The sequence below is a fragment of the Doryrhamphus excisus genome, linkage group LG14 (assembly GCF_037039965.1).
Source record: "Doryrhamphus excisus strain RoL-2023G ecotype Guam linkage group LG14, RoL_Dexc_Guam_v1.1, whole genome shotgun sequence".
In the NCBI taxonomy this organism is placed as follows: Eukaryota; Metazoa; Chordata; class Actinopteri; order Syngnathiformes; family Syngnathidae; genus Doryrhamphus; species Doryrhamphus excisus.
In genome coordinates, this window is record NC_136370.1 from 3,122,288 (window position 1) to 3,138,377 (window position 16,090).

Genomic DNA, 16,090 nt, shown 5'->3' on the forward strand with positions numbered 1-16,090 from the left:
GCCATGTGTGCATAATTTAAAAAAAACACGCATGGAAGGAGGACACGTCACCTCCGTTTACTCACAAATCACTGCAAAGTGCTCGAGCGTCTCACCCGCAAACATGCACTGATGAACGGAATGAACGCAAACGGGCTTTCCTGGCGCTCCATGTGCCTGCCGGCCCCCAGCCCCCATGGCCGTCTTGAGGTTTTACAGCTATGTTTTCTTTTGGTTAATAAAGATGAAATGTCATCCATAACGTGCTGCTTCAAGTCACACTGGTGCTAATACAATATACTGACCAATCAGGCTATCAGGGGGTGGAGCCTAAACATGATTGACAGTATTCCATGACTGTAGGTACAAATGTACTTACAGTGGAACATTGGTTAGCGTTGTTAATCTGCTGTTAATCAGAAAGTCCAACTATAACTAAAATGTAAAGTTACCCTGATCTTCACTGACGTGATTGTTGAAAAAGATGGGATGCGGTATATTACATTTACAGTGCATACAGAAAGTATTCACAGCGCTTCACTTTTTCTACATTTTGTCATGTTACAGCCTCATTCCAAACTGAATTAAATTAATCTCTTACCTCAAAATTCTACACAAAATACTCCATTATGACAATGTGAAAAAAGTTCTTTTTTTTACATGTTTTGAATTTATTAAAAATAGAAAACATAAAAATCACATTTACATAAGTATTCACAGCCTTTGCCATGAAGCTCAAAATTGAGCTCAGGTGCATCTTTTTTCCTCTGATCATCCTTGAGATCTTTCTACAGCTTAATTGGAGTCCACCTGCAGTAAATTCAGTTGATTGGACATGATTTGGAAATATAACTGTATGCAGCAATCCACCAATCAGGCCTGTATGGTAGAGTGGCCAGACGAAAGCCACTCCTTAGTAAAAGGAACATGGCAGCCCGTCTGGAATTTGCCAAAAAGCACCTGAATGACTCTCAGACCATGAGAAACAAAATTCTCTGGTCTGATGGCTTTCGTCTGGCCACTCTACCATACAGGCCTGATTGGTGGATTGCTGCAGAGATGGTTGTCCTTCTGGAAGGCTCTCCTCTCTCCACAGAGGAACGCTGGAGCTCTGACAGAGTGACCATCGGGGCCTTGGTCACCTCCCTGACTAAGGCCCTTCTTCCCCGATCGCTCAGTTTAGAAGGCCGGCCAGCTCTAGGAAGAGTCCTGGTGGTTCCAAACGTCTTCCATTTACCAATAATGGAGGCCACTGTGCTCATTGGGACCTTCAAAGCAGCAGAAATTTTTCTGTATCCTTCCCCAGATTTGTGCCTCAAGACAATCCTGTCTCGCAGGTCTACAGACAGTTCTTTTGACTTCATGCTTGGTGTTTGTGCTCTGACATGCACAGTCAACTGTGGGACCTTATATAGACAGTTATTATATTTCCAAATCATGTCCAATCAACTGAATTTACTGCAGGTGGACTCCAATTAAGCTGTAGAAAGATCTCTAGGATGATCAGTGGAAAAAAGATGCACCTGAGCTCAATTTTGAGCTTCATGGCAAAGGCTGTGAATACTTATGTAAATGTGATTTTTTTGTTTTCTATTTTTAATAAATTCAAAACATGTCAAAAAAACCTTTTTTCACATTGTCATAATGGAGTATTTTGTGTAGAATTTTGAGGTAAGAGATTAATTTAATTCAGTTTGGAATGAGGCTGTAACATGACAAAATGTAGAAAAAGTGAAGCGCTGTGAATACTTTCCGGATGCACTGTACATCCTTAACCCTTGAAGTTTCTGTCTTATTTCCTTCTAATATAATTTCCCTGTTTGGCTTTTAAACATCATGAAGGCCATTTATCTAGGCATTCACAACATGCGTGCAGCTGATTGACTGATTGATATTACCTGTCACTGACAACCGCCGAGTGTCCGAAGCGGTTGACATCATGGTAAAGTTGGGGCCGCGGCAGCAGCGTCCATTCATCACATGCTGGAAATGAAAGCAGAGGCAAGAGGTAGTCAGAGGAGAAGGTTGTTTTGCTGTCAAAATAAAACCTGGAAATTATATTATTTCTTTCACAGGTGAAATCATCCGTGGGTATAAAAAGAAAGGAGCCTAATTGATTGTTTCAAAACAGTAATTTTGCCTCTCACAACCTTTAAAACGAGAAAAGAGCCTGACAGCATCACCATGGTGATTACATCCGAGGATAGACAGTGCCATCTGGTGACAAAAACTGGTACTGCATGAGGCCTTGATCAATGTGGCGCTCTAATTGCCTCCAGCTGATTAAGAAGGGGGCAATCAGGCCTCATTAGGCCCATCTTGAGTGTAATCATCAGGCAATGAGAGAGCTGAGGACCACAACCCTGCAAGGTGGGCTTGATGAGGAGATGCAAGTCAAGGCTGAAGACAAAAGTGTTTAAAAACAAACAGATTGATAACTTGGTTTGAAACGAAAAGTCGATTATGTTGCTAAATGCAGACTGTGTACCTAATGAAGAGTCCATGGGTGCATTTTGGTGTCGGACATATTGAATGTGGTGCGGAGGCGTCGGTGTGTTTACTGACCCAGGCTGTAGGCCAGAAAGTCAGAGGAGAAGCACTTGGCACCATGACTCATGGACGTGTCGTTGTGAGTGTTCCCTCCAAACACCAGCATGGTGCCGCTCACCATAACGGCCGTGTGAAGGTAGCGGAAGAAGCCGCTGTCCCTCAGGATGGTCCTGTGGTCACAAAACATTGACCGACATTAATGGTGTGAAGGAACCAGTCTTCCCCTCATTGCGATGTCTCTCACCACTTCCTGGTGTCCACGTCCAGCTTGTAGAGGTCTCCCGCCAGGCCGTACTTGTTGGCGCTGAAGGCCTTGTAGCCCCCGTGGATGTAGATGGCTCTGGTGGATGCGTCCAACACGCTGCTGTGGCCGTAACCCCCCTGGATCAGAGCACCTTCCGTGGACACCACACTCCACGTGTTCTTGTCTGCACAGACGCATAATCAGGAAGAAGTCAATTTATCTGTTCCGGGGTCAAACTGTGAAGCCAACTTAACAACCTTAAGTGTCATACAAGTGTAAAAAAAACTAAAACATACACTTCAACAAGAGGTCACAGGAAGATATGGGAAATTCCACTTCCTGCGCTATGGTTATCATCACATTTTCCCACTTTGCCATCACTGGTACGCTTCCGTGTGGTGGGTTGTTCACCCTTTAGGGGCTCAAGTCACAAAATCTGGTAACATCACTCATGATGGTGACTAGATTTAGAATTTTGTTTTACTTCTCCAAAACCAAAAGCGATGATAAAATGTTTGCGTTTGAGAACTTACTAATGTTGTACTCTTGCACCAGGCTCATGTACCCGTACAGAGAACAGTGGCCAAACAGCACCAGCATGACGGGGGCGTCCCCCTCCTGCAGGGGGGGCACCACGTGGGCCGAGTGTCCCACCACAGCGTACTGCTCCTTGCTGTGGGGGCTCAGCAGAACCCACGTTTGGTTCTGGATGTGGAAGACCCACAGCTGACTGGACACGTTTCCCGTGGAGTCGATTTTCCCTCCGTACATGTAGACTTTACCCTGCGGACGAGTGGGACGAGACATCGTGAAAAGAAATCTCGAAATACGAAAGGTATATATTCTTTACAACCATATATATCAAATTTCTACTGATATTTCTTTCATTAACCTTCCATGGATTATCACAACTTTTTTAATCTGTCTAAGAAAGTTTTATGATGTCAGCTGATGTTCAACATAACAAAATGGCAGCCATGATGATCAGGAGGGGCTTTTTATTCGCACGCAGGTTTGTATACACACACACACACACACACACACACACACACACACACACACACACACACACACACAGCCATTAAGATCCTAAAGACTATACAGTACATTCCAGCCTTCACAATAAAAACACTGCATGTTGCATCCTGTCAGACGACATGTAACAAAATAAGGCTCTCAGAAAAATTGTTAGGATTTTCCAATGTAAGCGCTGGTTGAGACAAAATGTTTCTATCGTGCCCACTCGGGCCACTCTGACACAGTCTTCTTCAGATAAGCTCTTTTGGTGCAACAAGGAAGCTAACATACTCTTCTTTGGCGCAAACATACTCTTTTCAGAACTAACAACATGCTTCTGGAGGGCTAACAGGATGCTAATATATGTTTTTTGAGCACCAACAGAAAGCTACCATACACTTCTCGGAAGCTTAAGGGATGCTAACATGCTCTTTTTGGGAGCCTACAGGATGCAAACATGCTAATATACTCTTATTGGGAGCCAACAGGATGCTAACATGCTAATATACTCTTATTGGGAACCAACAGAAAGCTAACATAGTCTTACTGGAAACTAATATGAAGCTAACATAATCTTTTCTGAGCTAACGAAATGCTAACATACGCTTCTGGAGGGCTAACGGGATGCTCATATATGTTTTTTGAGCTGCAACAGAAAGCTACCATACACTTCTCGGAAGCTAACGGGATGCTAACATACCAATATACTGTTATTGGGAGCCTACAGGAAGCTAACATAGTCTTCTTTGGCGCAAACATATTCTTTTTCAGAACTAACAAAATGCTAACATACGCTTCTGGAGGGCTAACAGGATGCTAATATATGTTTTTTGAGCACCAACAGAAAGCTACCATACGCTTCTTGGAAGCTAATGGGATGCTAACATGCTCTTCTTGGGAGCCAACAGGAAGCTAACATACCAATATACTGTTATTGGGAGCCAACACGAAGCTAACATACTCTTCTTTGGTGAAAACAATCTTTTCAGAGCTAAGAAAATGCTAAAATACGCTTCTGGAGGGCTAACAGGATGCTGATATGTGTTTTTTGAGCACCAACAGAAAGCTACGATACACTTCTCGGAAGCTAACAGGATGCTAACACACTCTTATTAGGAATCAACAAAACTGTTAATAGATCATGGTGTTATATTTGTAAATACATTTTTAATTTGATGTAAAACACCCCCTTATGTGTTGTTTATGTTGCGGTATAGTTCTTTAGACATTTTTAGCAGTCACAGAAGAATAAAAATCATGTGTAAAAGTGAAAGTAATGCTAGAAATGTATCTTTTCACAAAAAGCTGCTTTTCAGCCTTTTTTAGTTGGGAACTGGTATTTTCCGGAAACTTACCTATGTTCTACTACTGAATGGAATATGGTAGAAAAACTTGTTTTTTTCTGATGAAAGATTAGAGTGTAACCTTTAACTGTATTTACATATTTACACAATATTGTGATTGTGTGTGCCTGTGAAAAATCAGTCAATAAATGTCTGGGATTGAATGAGTTACGGAAAGGAGCAAACCAAAAACACACAGAAGCGTCTCAAGATAGATTTCAACAAACCTTCAGTGAAGAGGACTGCTATATTGGCATATACATATATATATATATACACACACATATATAGCGCTGCAAAAAGGTGAGAAGGTCAGACCTCATCCTTCAGAGTCTCAACAATAATAAGAAAAAAATGGCGTTTTATTTTCCCGTAACCTTCCAAGTGCCCTCAATATTCTTCAGAATACCAAACAGGTAAACTCTATTTTTCAGCTGTGCATCAGGGCAAGCCCCGCCCTTCTATTGTGACGGCAGATGAAGGCACAGTGTGGCGTTATTCCTCACCTTCTTTATCAAAACGCTGCTATTTCTGACTTTCTTGGGCTCCACTCAATAAGAAAGGCAGAGACTAGTGGTGTGACTGTGGCAAAGGACTAAAGGGTCAACCGCTGCCGTAGATGGGCGACGGAGCTTGGGGACAATGACTTCCGGTTCGCATGCTAACAAAAAAACGTCCCAAACACAGTTGGGCTCATGCAGTGTGTGTTAATAACACAAGAGGCGCGCCATATTTTACACTAACAGGGAAAAGTATGCAAACCAATGAGATGTTTTCGCTAAAATGTACTATGTAAACCAGGGGTCCCCAAACTTTTTCCAGTGAGGGCCACATGACTTTTCTTTCCTCTGAAGGGGGCCAGGGTCAGGGTCGTATGTTTGTTTATGTTCTGTGACTGGGGCAAAATGTGGTTGTAGTTACGTCCAAATAGGCTACTATTTCCAGTTCTATGACAGAAAAATGACCATGCTTTATTGTTCAGGGGGCCGGGTCAAATGTGGAAGTGGGCCGTGTCCGGCCCCCGGGCCTTAGTTTGGGGACCACTGATGTAAACCAAAAAATAAACAAAGAGGACCTACACTAACCGAGGTTCCACTGTACTGACCTACAGTGGATTGCTGTTAGCATCTTTGGGGCCCCACACACTTGCATTTCTATGTACTGTAGGTGATCAATGCCGGAAAAGGTTTGAGAGGAAGGATCTGCGCCTTAAATAGTAAGTTGAGTAATAATTGTGTACGTACTTCATGAAGAGCCAAAGAGTGTCCATATCGAGGTGTGACAGTGTTGACAGAGGGGTCAAGGGTCAGCCAGGATTTGCTGCTTAGGTTATACCTTGAACATGACAGACAGACACGCCCAGTCAGAGGACAACATTCCCACCGGAACGGAGAAGTTGGATAACATTCCCACCAGGACGGAGAAGTTGACTTACGCTTTGACCATGTGGTAGTCGGAGGCGTTGAAGACGTAGCCTCCGATTACCCACATGATGTCCTGGTCCACCACCGCCTTGTGGGATGCCCTGGCCAGGCCGGGATCGCTGAATGCCTCTCGGCTCCAGAAGGCCGAGTCGGCTGGGATGGAGACGGAGCAGTCTGGACCTGAAGGTAAAAACCAGAGCCAGTGTGTACAATGATGAAATGCCCCCTCTCCAATTATCCGCTGCTTCAAATTATTGCCCCTCCTCTTTGTGCTTTAGCTAAATGAACAACTCCACTAGAATTAAACAGGAAGAAATTCAATAAGTAGCCAATAGCCCCTGGTTTGGACTTTGGCGAGTGCGGCAATAAGCATTCCACTTAATATATGGACTTGCTGTTGTGTGAAAGTTCCAATCAGAAATGAAAATGGCCGCCACCTTGCCATCCAATCCCACATATGCACGTCTTGTCCCGGCATCGTCCTCTCTCGGGGTATCCGCAATCGTCCGGGCAGGAGGGAACGTCACAGGCGTCCCCTTTCCACTTTTCCTGGCAGTCACAGTACGGCGTTCCCGTGTCGTTGGACAGGCGGCACTCTCCACGGTCGGAACAGTTGTGAGGACACGTGTTCACCCTGTAGAAGAAGAACAAGTGCCTGAAAAGCAAACTCCACATAAATAAGATATGACTGTATTTAATAATTGAGTTACACATCTGCTCTTTGAATTTGTGGCCTGCTTTTGGTCACTGGAGCAAAAAAAAAAAAAAAACCTGCGGGTGGAATTCTGAACTGTCGAGGAGAGGTTGATTTAGTCCAAACAAGACTGACCTCCTGACCTTTCGCTGTCCACAATCTCATTTCTGTGTTTTGAGGCAAAAATGTGTACAAACGATTCAGACTTTTAGTAGGAAATGGTCAAAGGTCAGTTTCTTCATGCTCAAGGCAGTGACATGAAAACAAATGTCACACGCGAGTCATTCAAGTCAATGATTGACAGCACAGCCCAATACAAGGTTCATACATCTCTCCCAACGACTGATGCTAAAGCTTTCTTTTCCAACTCTGCTAAATGACACATTTACTCAAATTCCAGCGACTACACTGACCCTCAAAACTTAAACAGGAACACCAGGAAGTCAACATACTCTTATTGGGAGCCAACTGAAAGCTAACATAGTCTTATTGGAAACTAACATACTCTTCTTTGGCACAAACATACTCTTTTTTTTTTTTTTTTAAAGAGCTAACCAAATGCTAACATACGCTTCTGGAAGGCTAACATATGTTTTTGAGCACCAATACAAAGCTACCATGCACTTCTCAGAAGGCAACGGGATGCTAACATACTCTTCTTGGGAGCTAATGGGATGCTAACATACTCTTCTTGGGAGCTAACGGGATGCTAACATACTCTTCTTGGGCGCTAACGTGATGCTAACATACTCTTCTTGGGAGTTAACGTGATGCTAACATACTCTTCTTGGGAGCTAATGGGATGCTAACATACTCTTCTTGGGAGCTAACGTGATGCTAACATACTCTTCTTGGGAGTTAACGTGATGCTAACATACTCTTCTTGGGAGTTAACGTGATGCTAACATACTCTTCTTGGGAGCTAACGTGATGCTAACATACTCTTCTTGGGAGCTAACGGGATGCTAACATACTCTTCTTGGGAGCTAACGTGATGCTAACATACTCTTCTTGGGAGCCAACGGAATGCTAACATACTCTTCTTGGGAGCCAACGTGATGCTAACATACTCTTCTTGGGAGCTAACGTGATGCTAACATACTCTTCTTGGGAGCCAACGGGATGCTAACATACTCTTCTTGGGAGCTAACGTGATGCTAACATACTCTTCTTGGGAGCTAACGGGATGCTTAACACCCTCTTCCCTGAGTGTAATGGTGACTTAAGCAGCTGTAATCCAACCAGTAGTATCAACAACACATGCTAAAACATGTACATCTGTCAAACAGAGACACCATGTTGACATACAAGGTATTCCCATTGGTGGACAAGTCAGAAAAGTCAATGGTTGTTTTTTTGAGACCCTGAAAGTAAAAGAATGTCATCATGCTTTCATGTTCTTCTTTTGCAGTCTGATGTTTTTGATGTTTGCCAGGGCCCACGGCATGTTGACTCCAACTTATCAAACCAACTTTAATCCAGTCACCATGGCAACAGCACAAAAAAAGACCAACCCGCACTGTAGGAAGAAGCGCTATTGTGTACTTTATCCACTTTTTTTTTTTTTTAGATGCATTTACTGTAACTCTGCGCTCTAACATAATAGATGCTGTATATCACAGACAGCAGCATAGCATTAAGAAGTGGGACGGGATTTCAGTGAATGAGGAATAGCCACTTCTTGGAAGCCAACATTCATCTTGAGAGCTAACGGAGAGCTAACATATTGGAAACGAACAGTAAGCTAAGAGGAAGCCAATATACTCTTCTTGGAAGCTAACAGGAAAGTAACCGTCTTGGGAACTAACAGTAAGATAACATTCTTCTTGAGACCTCACGAGGAGCTAACATATTCCTCTTTAAAAATAGTAGGCGAATATGAATATATTCTCTTCACTCTCTTCTTGGAAGCCAATGCTCTTTTTAGGCGCGAAAGTAACTTACTCTTCCTGGGAGGAAGGAAGGAAGGAAGGAAGGAAGGAAGGAAGGAAGGAAGGAACAGGAAGCTAACTTACTCTGCCAGCGAGCTAATGGGGAGAGAACATGTTCCTATTGGGATACTGTGCTTGAACGCTAACAGGACGCCAACATATACTTCCTGAAAGCAAAGTGGAAGCTAACATTTTAGTGCCAACGGGAAGCTAGGAGATTCCTCTTGGGAACAATCAGGAAGCTAACGCAGTGTTGTTGGCAGGTATCAGGCACTTATTGGAAGCTAACTTTATTTTTGAAAGCTAACAGGGAACTAATAAATTCCTGTTGGAGACTAACAGGAAGTCAACATACTGTTCTTGGACATTAACAGGAAGCTAACAAGGAAATGACATACTTTTGGGAAACAACAGGAAGTGAAGATACTCGGGACACCAAAAAGCAGGCTAAATAAATGCCCTGCAGCTAGATTGACTTCTTAAAAAAACAACAGAAACATGTTAGGGCGTGCACGTCTACAAAGACATTCAGGTAATAGGTGTCCCAGCTTGATGCCTGAAAATGCAGTTCAATGGACTCCGCACACGAGTAGAAATGTTGACTTTGGAATTTGAGTGGTGTCACGCCTGCTTTAGCAGCAAGCAAATAAAGGTAGCTCACTTTGAATAGGCTAACGGCTAACATGCAAACATACGCCTGACAACAAAGTCACAGAGTAAAATGATAATTGGGTAACATTGTTTGTGTTATTAATGCTTCAAAAGTATGAATGTGTGGCAGCAGACGACCACCATGTATCCCACTGAACACCCTGCACATACTGTATGTTTATGACCCTGTACGTGTGTGTATACAGTACGTGTACCTGTATGAGATGTTGAATCCAGTCAGGTTGTAGGCGGCGTCGCTAAAGAAGTGCAGCAAAGCGTAACCAGACTGCGACACCACCTCGGGCACCGTTTCGTTCCCGTAGCGCTCAGGAATGATCAGGCCGCTGCGACAAAAGACCAAGACTTTCTGTTAGCGTGCACTTCGTAAATGACGCTACTGCCGTGTATACCGGCTGAAGAGGTACCTGAAGGCAGCCAGCAGGGGGGCGTAGATGGAGTCGCCGTCGTAGACATAAAGGTGGTCCCAGCTGCACTCTGTGGCAAAGTGGTTGAAGCGTAGTCGAAGGATGGAATTAGCCCTGGAAAACATAACAAGTTAGCAAGATGACATTATTTGGTTATTTGATTATCCACAAACTGCAAAGTTCTTCCATCTTATCTGCTGAGCTAAAAATAGATGGGTTAGCGCTGGGTAACAACGTAGCTGGCAGTTTATGCTAGCTCCCTATCAGAGAATATTAGCACCCCGGCGGTTATTCTCTTGTTAGCTCATCCACAGGTGTATGTTAGCATCCCATTAAAATAAATCCATTGTCTGGGGTCATGAGGGGCATGCTGGAGCTTATCCCAGCTGACTTTGGCCGCCTTTGAATGAATGGAAAGAAAGTTAGAAAGAAAGTTCCTAATAGCTGCCCTACTGTAGGTAGTATGCTAGTTTCCCTTTGGGTTCTTCCTGTACTGTATTAGCTTAGCGTCCTCAAATAGCATGTTAGCTTTGCATCAGCTCCCTGATGAATGAAACAAGAATGCTTGTTTTCTTGTGAGCTTCCAAGAAAAGTGTACAAGGTTGCTGTTAGCTCCCCAATAGAAAATTAGAAAAGGATTTTCCGTTAAGCTACGTTCACACCGACGCCGAATGTCGCGCTTTGAATCGGCGACGAATTCGGCGTCATTTTTCAAAAAATCTCACGATCTCAGATATGTTTAAGCTCTGTTAAGCTCTGTTACGCAATGGAAAATTTTGAGATCCCGACTGCATCCCGCCTCTGATCCAGAGCATATTGTAGCGACCCTGACGTATTCATGTTGACGTTGTGCTCTTGGGTGTCCGACTGTTCCGGGTGACTGTGAATGCACCAGGGGGTGGGGGCGTGTCTGGTGGAGGAAGTACTGTTGTGTTGCTGGCGGTGGTTGCAACGGCGTGATTACGGCCGACAGTAGCCAGTATTATTGTTGTGCAATAAAAAGCTTGTCAGCGATCGCAGTCGTGTAATTTCCCGTCGGCAACGACGCTACAATATATAAAGATGCAGCAGATCCATTGATCCTTTGAACCAAGCTCTGTTAAGCTTTCCTACGCTTTGAGCAAAACTTTGATAAGCTTTGTGACGCTTTGATAAGCTTTAATACGCTCTCCCCGCTTTACGCAATTCGTGACAGATCGCCTCAAATTTTTAAACAGTTTAAAATTTTTTGGCGCTCTTGCCGAATGTCCCGAATTGCTCAAACCTTTCTTACGCTGTATTACGGTCTTTACGCTTTCATTAAGCTTTGTTAGGCTTTGCCGCCGCTTTGCTCGCCAATTTAATTTGCCATCAATTCGGCATCGGTGTGAACGTAGCTTTAACAGCCTTCCGTTGTGTTAATTCCTCATAGTTTCCTGTGAGCTTCTGGTGCGCTACCTCGAAGAGTATGTCGGTTTCCTGCCAACTTCCCAAAAAGAATTTAAAGAGGTTAGAGGGGACCTATGATGCTTTTTCCACTTTTCTGATCTGTTCTACATTTGGACGTGAAGTTTCAGATGGCTCTGAACGCTCGCTTTCAGAGTTTGTTCTAACACTGGGACACTAGTGACATCAGTGAGTGGAACTTCCTTATATGGGCATATAGAAGGTATATATAAGTGCGTATAAACCCCAACTTGTTGAGAGTGTGCTTGAACTTACTGTCCCTCGATGAGCCACGTGCACTTGGTCTTGTACTTGTAGTTCCCAGGTCCATCCGACAAGAAGCCAGAGGGCGCCGTTAGCCTGGACAAGAAGAGCGGAAAGTAAAAACATAATCAGCGTAAAAGAGCCAAGACAGCCATGATGGTTGCAAGTTGGACTGGAACACTTTCAGCATGTTTGCTTCCCATTAGTGACTAATGGAGAAGGTTAGCTTCTCGTTAGCTCACTGCCAGTCTGTTAGCTCTCTGGAAAAGTATATTAGCATCATGTTGGACCATTGGCACTGTACGTTAGCTTGCCGTTAGAACATTAGACGAGTGTGTTTGCTTCCTGTTGGCTCCATGGCAGATAAAATGAACTAGCTCCCTGGAAAACAATGTTAGCTTCGTGTTAGCATCCTCAATACGAAGTGTGATAGCGTCCTGACTCATTGGAAAAGCATGTTAGCTAGCTATAAGTTAGATGCTCTTTTCAGAGAATATTACCTCCTTGGAAATTAATGTTAGCCGACTGGCGGGAGTAGGTTAGCGGGTTAGCTTGTAGTGGAGGGACGTAGACAGGAATACGGACAAGTGAGTGAAAGGGATTAAACAACATGTTGGCTAACTTTAATAACAAAATAGACAATCTAGCAGGCTACAGTAGAGTAGTAACTGGACGAGTGCACATGCTAACTGCATGCACGCTAACTGCAGACATGCTATATCAAATTCGTAATGCTCTTCCTTATGATCATCACCATCAGGTCAAAGAGCAATGCAAGTGAATGATTGCAAAACTAGTAGCTGTAAACAGGCTAATCACGGCTGAACTACACTTGGATGCAATCCATGTTTTTATTAACAAGGTAAAAAAAAAACAACTTTGCTTCAGGATGCCGCTAAGGACACACCCACAGGGTGCTACGAGTCCCTTCTGTAGCCAGGTTGTTATGGATCAACCTACCACAAACGCAAAGTAACTCATCTACTGCACTGATTCTGAGTACCAAGCAGTGTGATGGTGTACCTAAGGAGGCGGGGCTTGACACAGTGCTGTGTGTGATTGGTGGACAGACACTGGTCAGAGAAACAAGTTAAAAGATGTCCTCCGTTGCTTGAATAGACTGGTGCCTGTTCCTTGCAATATGCTACACACATTTTGGAACATCTACGTTCACCTGGACGGTCACTTAGCGACTCACAAAGCCTACAGAGAGACACAGCAACGTTTCACGTTAGCAAACAAACAACTCCCTCGAGATGAACCAACAAACTCTCACTGGCGCTGCTCCTTTTCCCAAACATTGTTACCTACGACATGACGAATAACATAAATCTAGTCATATATTAATCATATGATCAATATCAGCGCTAAAAAACAACAGCTTTACATTTGACAAAGATCCTCTATACACCGAAGCCCTCTACTGTTGAAGGATTTATTGCAAAAACAGTTATCCAAGCTCCTTTTTAAAGAATCTACTGCTACTGACAAAGATGTTCAACAAGAGCATGCTGCTGATTTTATGGAATTACTGCAAAAACACTCGTCAATGATCCGCTTATATGACAGGAGCATGCTGCTATTTCTTTAAGAATCTACTGCTAGTCAATGCTCCTTTAGAGTTAAAAAGAGTTAATGCAAAAACACTCGTGAAAACACTGACTCTGCTGTTCAAAGATCCTATTTATAACAAGAGTGTCTGCCGTTTTGAAAGATTTCCTGCAAAAACACTAGTTAAAGATCATCTATGTGACAGGAACACCCTGCTGTTTTTAGGAATTGCAGCTAGTGAAAGATCCTCTACACAACAAGAGCGGTCTACTATTTTTAAGGATTTACAGGAGTGCAAAAAGGCCAGTCAAAGATCCTCTATATAACAAGAGCGCTTTACAGTTTTTTTAGGACCTGCAGCTAGCGAAAGATCCTCTACACAACAACAGCTGTCTGCTATTTTTAAGGATTTACAGTACTGCAACCTCTATATGACAAGAGCTCTCTGCTGTTTTTCAGGACCTGCGGCTCATCAAAGATCCTCTACATATGAAGAGCGTTCTGCCGTTTACCGAAGAATTCACTGCAAATATATGCAAGTCAAAGATGCTCAACAAGACAAAAACATTCTGCTGTTTTTAAGGACCTGTTGTTTGTCAAAGATCCTGTATATAAGCAAGTGATTCTTGTTGTTAAAGTCAAATACATCTATGATGAGCATCTTGCTGTTGATAAGGACCTACTGCAAAAACAATAGTCAAAGATCATTAAATGACAAGAGCTATAAACAACAGGTCAGTGACAGCTGCTCTAGAACACAGACTGCTATGGTTCACTTTTTAAATGAAAGACTTAAGAATGTTAAACTGTTACTTAAACCACCTTTGGAGGTTCCGCTGTGTCATAACTTTGTGGAGAAACACTTTTAACAAATGGATTAAACTACAAACTAAACCGCTACGTGTTGTTTTCAAGCACAATAATAGGGGTCAAGTGTCACATTAGCATGCTAATGTTTGTTAATGCTAACGTAGCTAATTAGTTATTCATTCATGCAGAGGGGGAAATAACAGTAAGAAAGATGTCCTGCCTCCAGAAGGACAGACAGGACCAGAACACCTCGTCTCCGTGCTGGGGGGGAAATTAGAGTCCAATGCAGCAAACGTTGTTATGATCCAGGTGCGAAGGTGTGAGATGGTGAGGAGACGCGGACGCCATGTTACTCAGGTAAGAGAGCGTCATGTCTTATGGGGGGGGGGGGGGGGGGGGTCTGCAGGTGTTCCAACATGGAGGATGTAGCGGTGTCAGGTGAGTGTGGCTCCTACCTGAAGCGTCCTCCGCAGTGCTGGCACTGATCCCCGACCCAGCCGGGGGAGCACACGCAGCTACCCGTAGCCGCGTTGCACTGGCCGTTCACGCATGTCTTATCGCACTCCTTTGCCGCGGAGTCTCCGGGCAGCCCGGCGAGCACCAGCAGCAGCAGTGCCAGGCTCCGGCCTCCGGGGCCGGACACCGACCAGGCCCGCCGCGTCGCCCGGGACATTGTGTCGCTAAAGATGGCTGCTATAGCCCAGACGCTCCGCTGCTCCTCCTGCTGCTCGGCGGTGGGCGAGCCTGACTGCCCTGCCTTGGCCGCTCGAACGGGCCTTCGGAGGGACCGCTTCGCTTGTCCTGGAGGTTCCGGCTGTGGTGACGAGTTGACGAGGCTGGGCCGAGCTCCGCGAACCGCTTACATCTTTCCAGAGGTTCTGGTTCTCAGCACCGCACACAGCCGCATATAGACGGCCAGAAGTTACGTCACGACGGCGGAAGTGCGTAAGCCGGGGGAGGCGGCGACACTCTGGAGCTTTGCGTACCAATCACCAGAACCAGAAGAACACCTGAGTGTCTATGACTCTATGTGCTTTCAATTCAGAGAAAAAAAATCGTCTTCGTATGGACTGCGGCTGCGCACACGCAGGGGCGGTCCTAGCGTCACTTGGGCTGAAGCTGAAGGACGCCCCAATTTATACCAGAAACATATTTGTGTATTTATTTCCTTTTCTTGATTTAGTACTTTTAAATATTTTGTATTTCTTGGCTATGTTAACTAATTCCATTTTGACAACCTTAAACTAGAAAACCATTCCACTCTATATCATATTTTTTAAATAGCAAAACACTTTATTGCATATCCAATTATAGCTACATTTTATATTTATAGGCAGTATATATCTTGTCATTCAACTTGTTCTATTGTTAATCCCTAACACTATGATTCCACAGGCTACATACCAATCAGTACAAAGTCTTCTTTATTTCCAACTCCAAAAATAGTAAAAGTATAGCAAGGTTAATAAAAAGAAGAGCTATGGTTTAGCATGTCTTTCATCTGGTTTAGTATTTTTTCCTCTGGTTTAGCATGTGCACATGAAGGACAACAGGCGTGCGTGTCTCAAACAGTTTTATTAAAGTCAGACTTGTAAGAAGTCAAATTCCATTCATATTAAACGCCAACCCAAAATGGATTGATCAATGGCATGGTAACAAATAAAAACAAATGAACATATTTACAATTCAGTATGGACAGGATCTCTTGAGAGAAAGCTCGAGAGGGCGAGAGAGACCGTCGTCATTTGAACACAGCATGATGAAACCTCCCGTTTGCTTCTC

General features: G+C 43.8%; 1 protein-coding gene across 2 annotated transcripts in view; it reads right to left on the reverse strand.

Moving 5' to 3' along the window:
- The window catches only part of atrn (attractin), a 61,834-nt gene extending 46,531 nt beyond the window's left edge, over positions 1–15,303 (reverse strand). The window contains exons 1-11 of one of the 2 annotated variants that reach the window (XM_058078695.2): positions 14,764–15,302; positions 11,960–12,043; positions 10,259–10,372; positions 10,049–10,177; positions 6,995–7,191; positions 6,569–6,737; positions 6,378–6,468; positions 3,307–3,556; positions 2,774–2,957; positions 2,545–2,699; positions 1,878–1,962 (exon numbers count right to left, since the gene is read on the reverse strand). In XM_058078695.2, the coding sequence (XP_057934678.2) occupies positions 1,878–1,962; positions 2,545–2,699; positions 2,774–2,957; positions 3,307–3,556; positions 6,378–6,468; positions 6,569–6,737; positions 6,995–7,191; positions 10,049–10,177; positions 10,259–10,372; positions 11,960–12,043; positions 14,764–14,981 (1,676 nt within the window). In that variant the 5' untranslated portion in view covers positions 14,982–15,302. Of the gene's footprint in view, positions 1–1,877; positions 1,963–2,544; positions 2,700–2,773; positions 2,958–3,306; positions 3,557–6,377; positions 6,469–6,568; positions 6,738–6,994; positions 7,192–10,048; positions 10,178–10,258; positions 10,373–11,959; positions 12,044–14,763 lie in introns of both variants that reach the window. The other variant, XM_078796269.1, reaches the window with a different exon arrangement.
- Between the last annotated feature and the right edge of the window lie 787 nt (positions 15,304–16,090).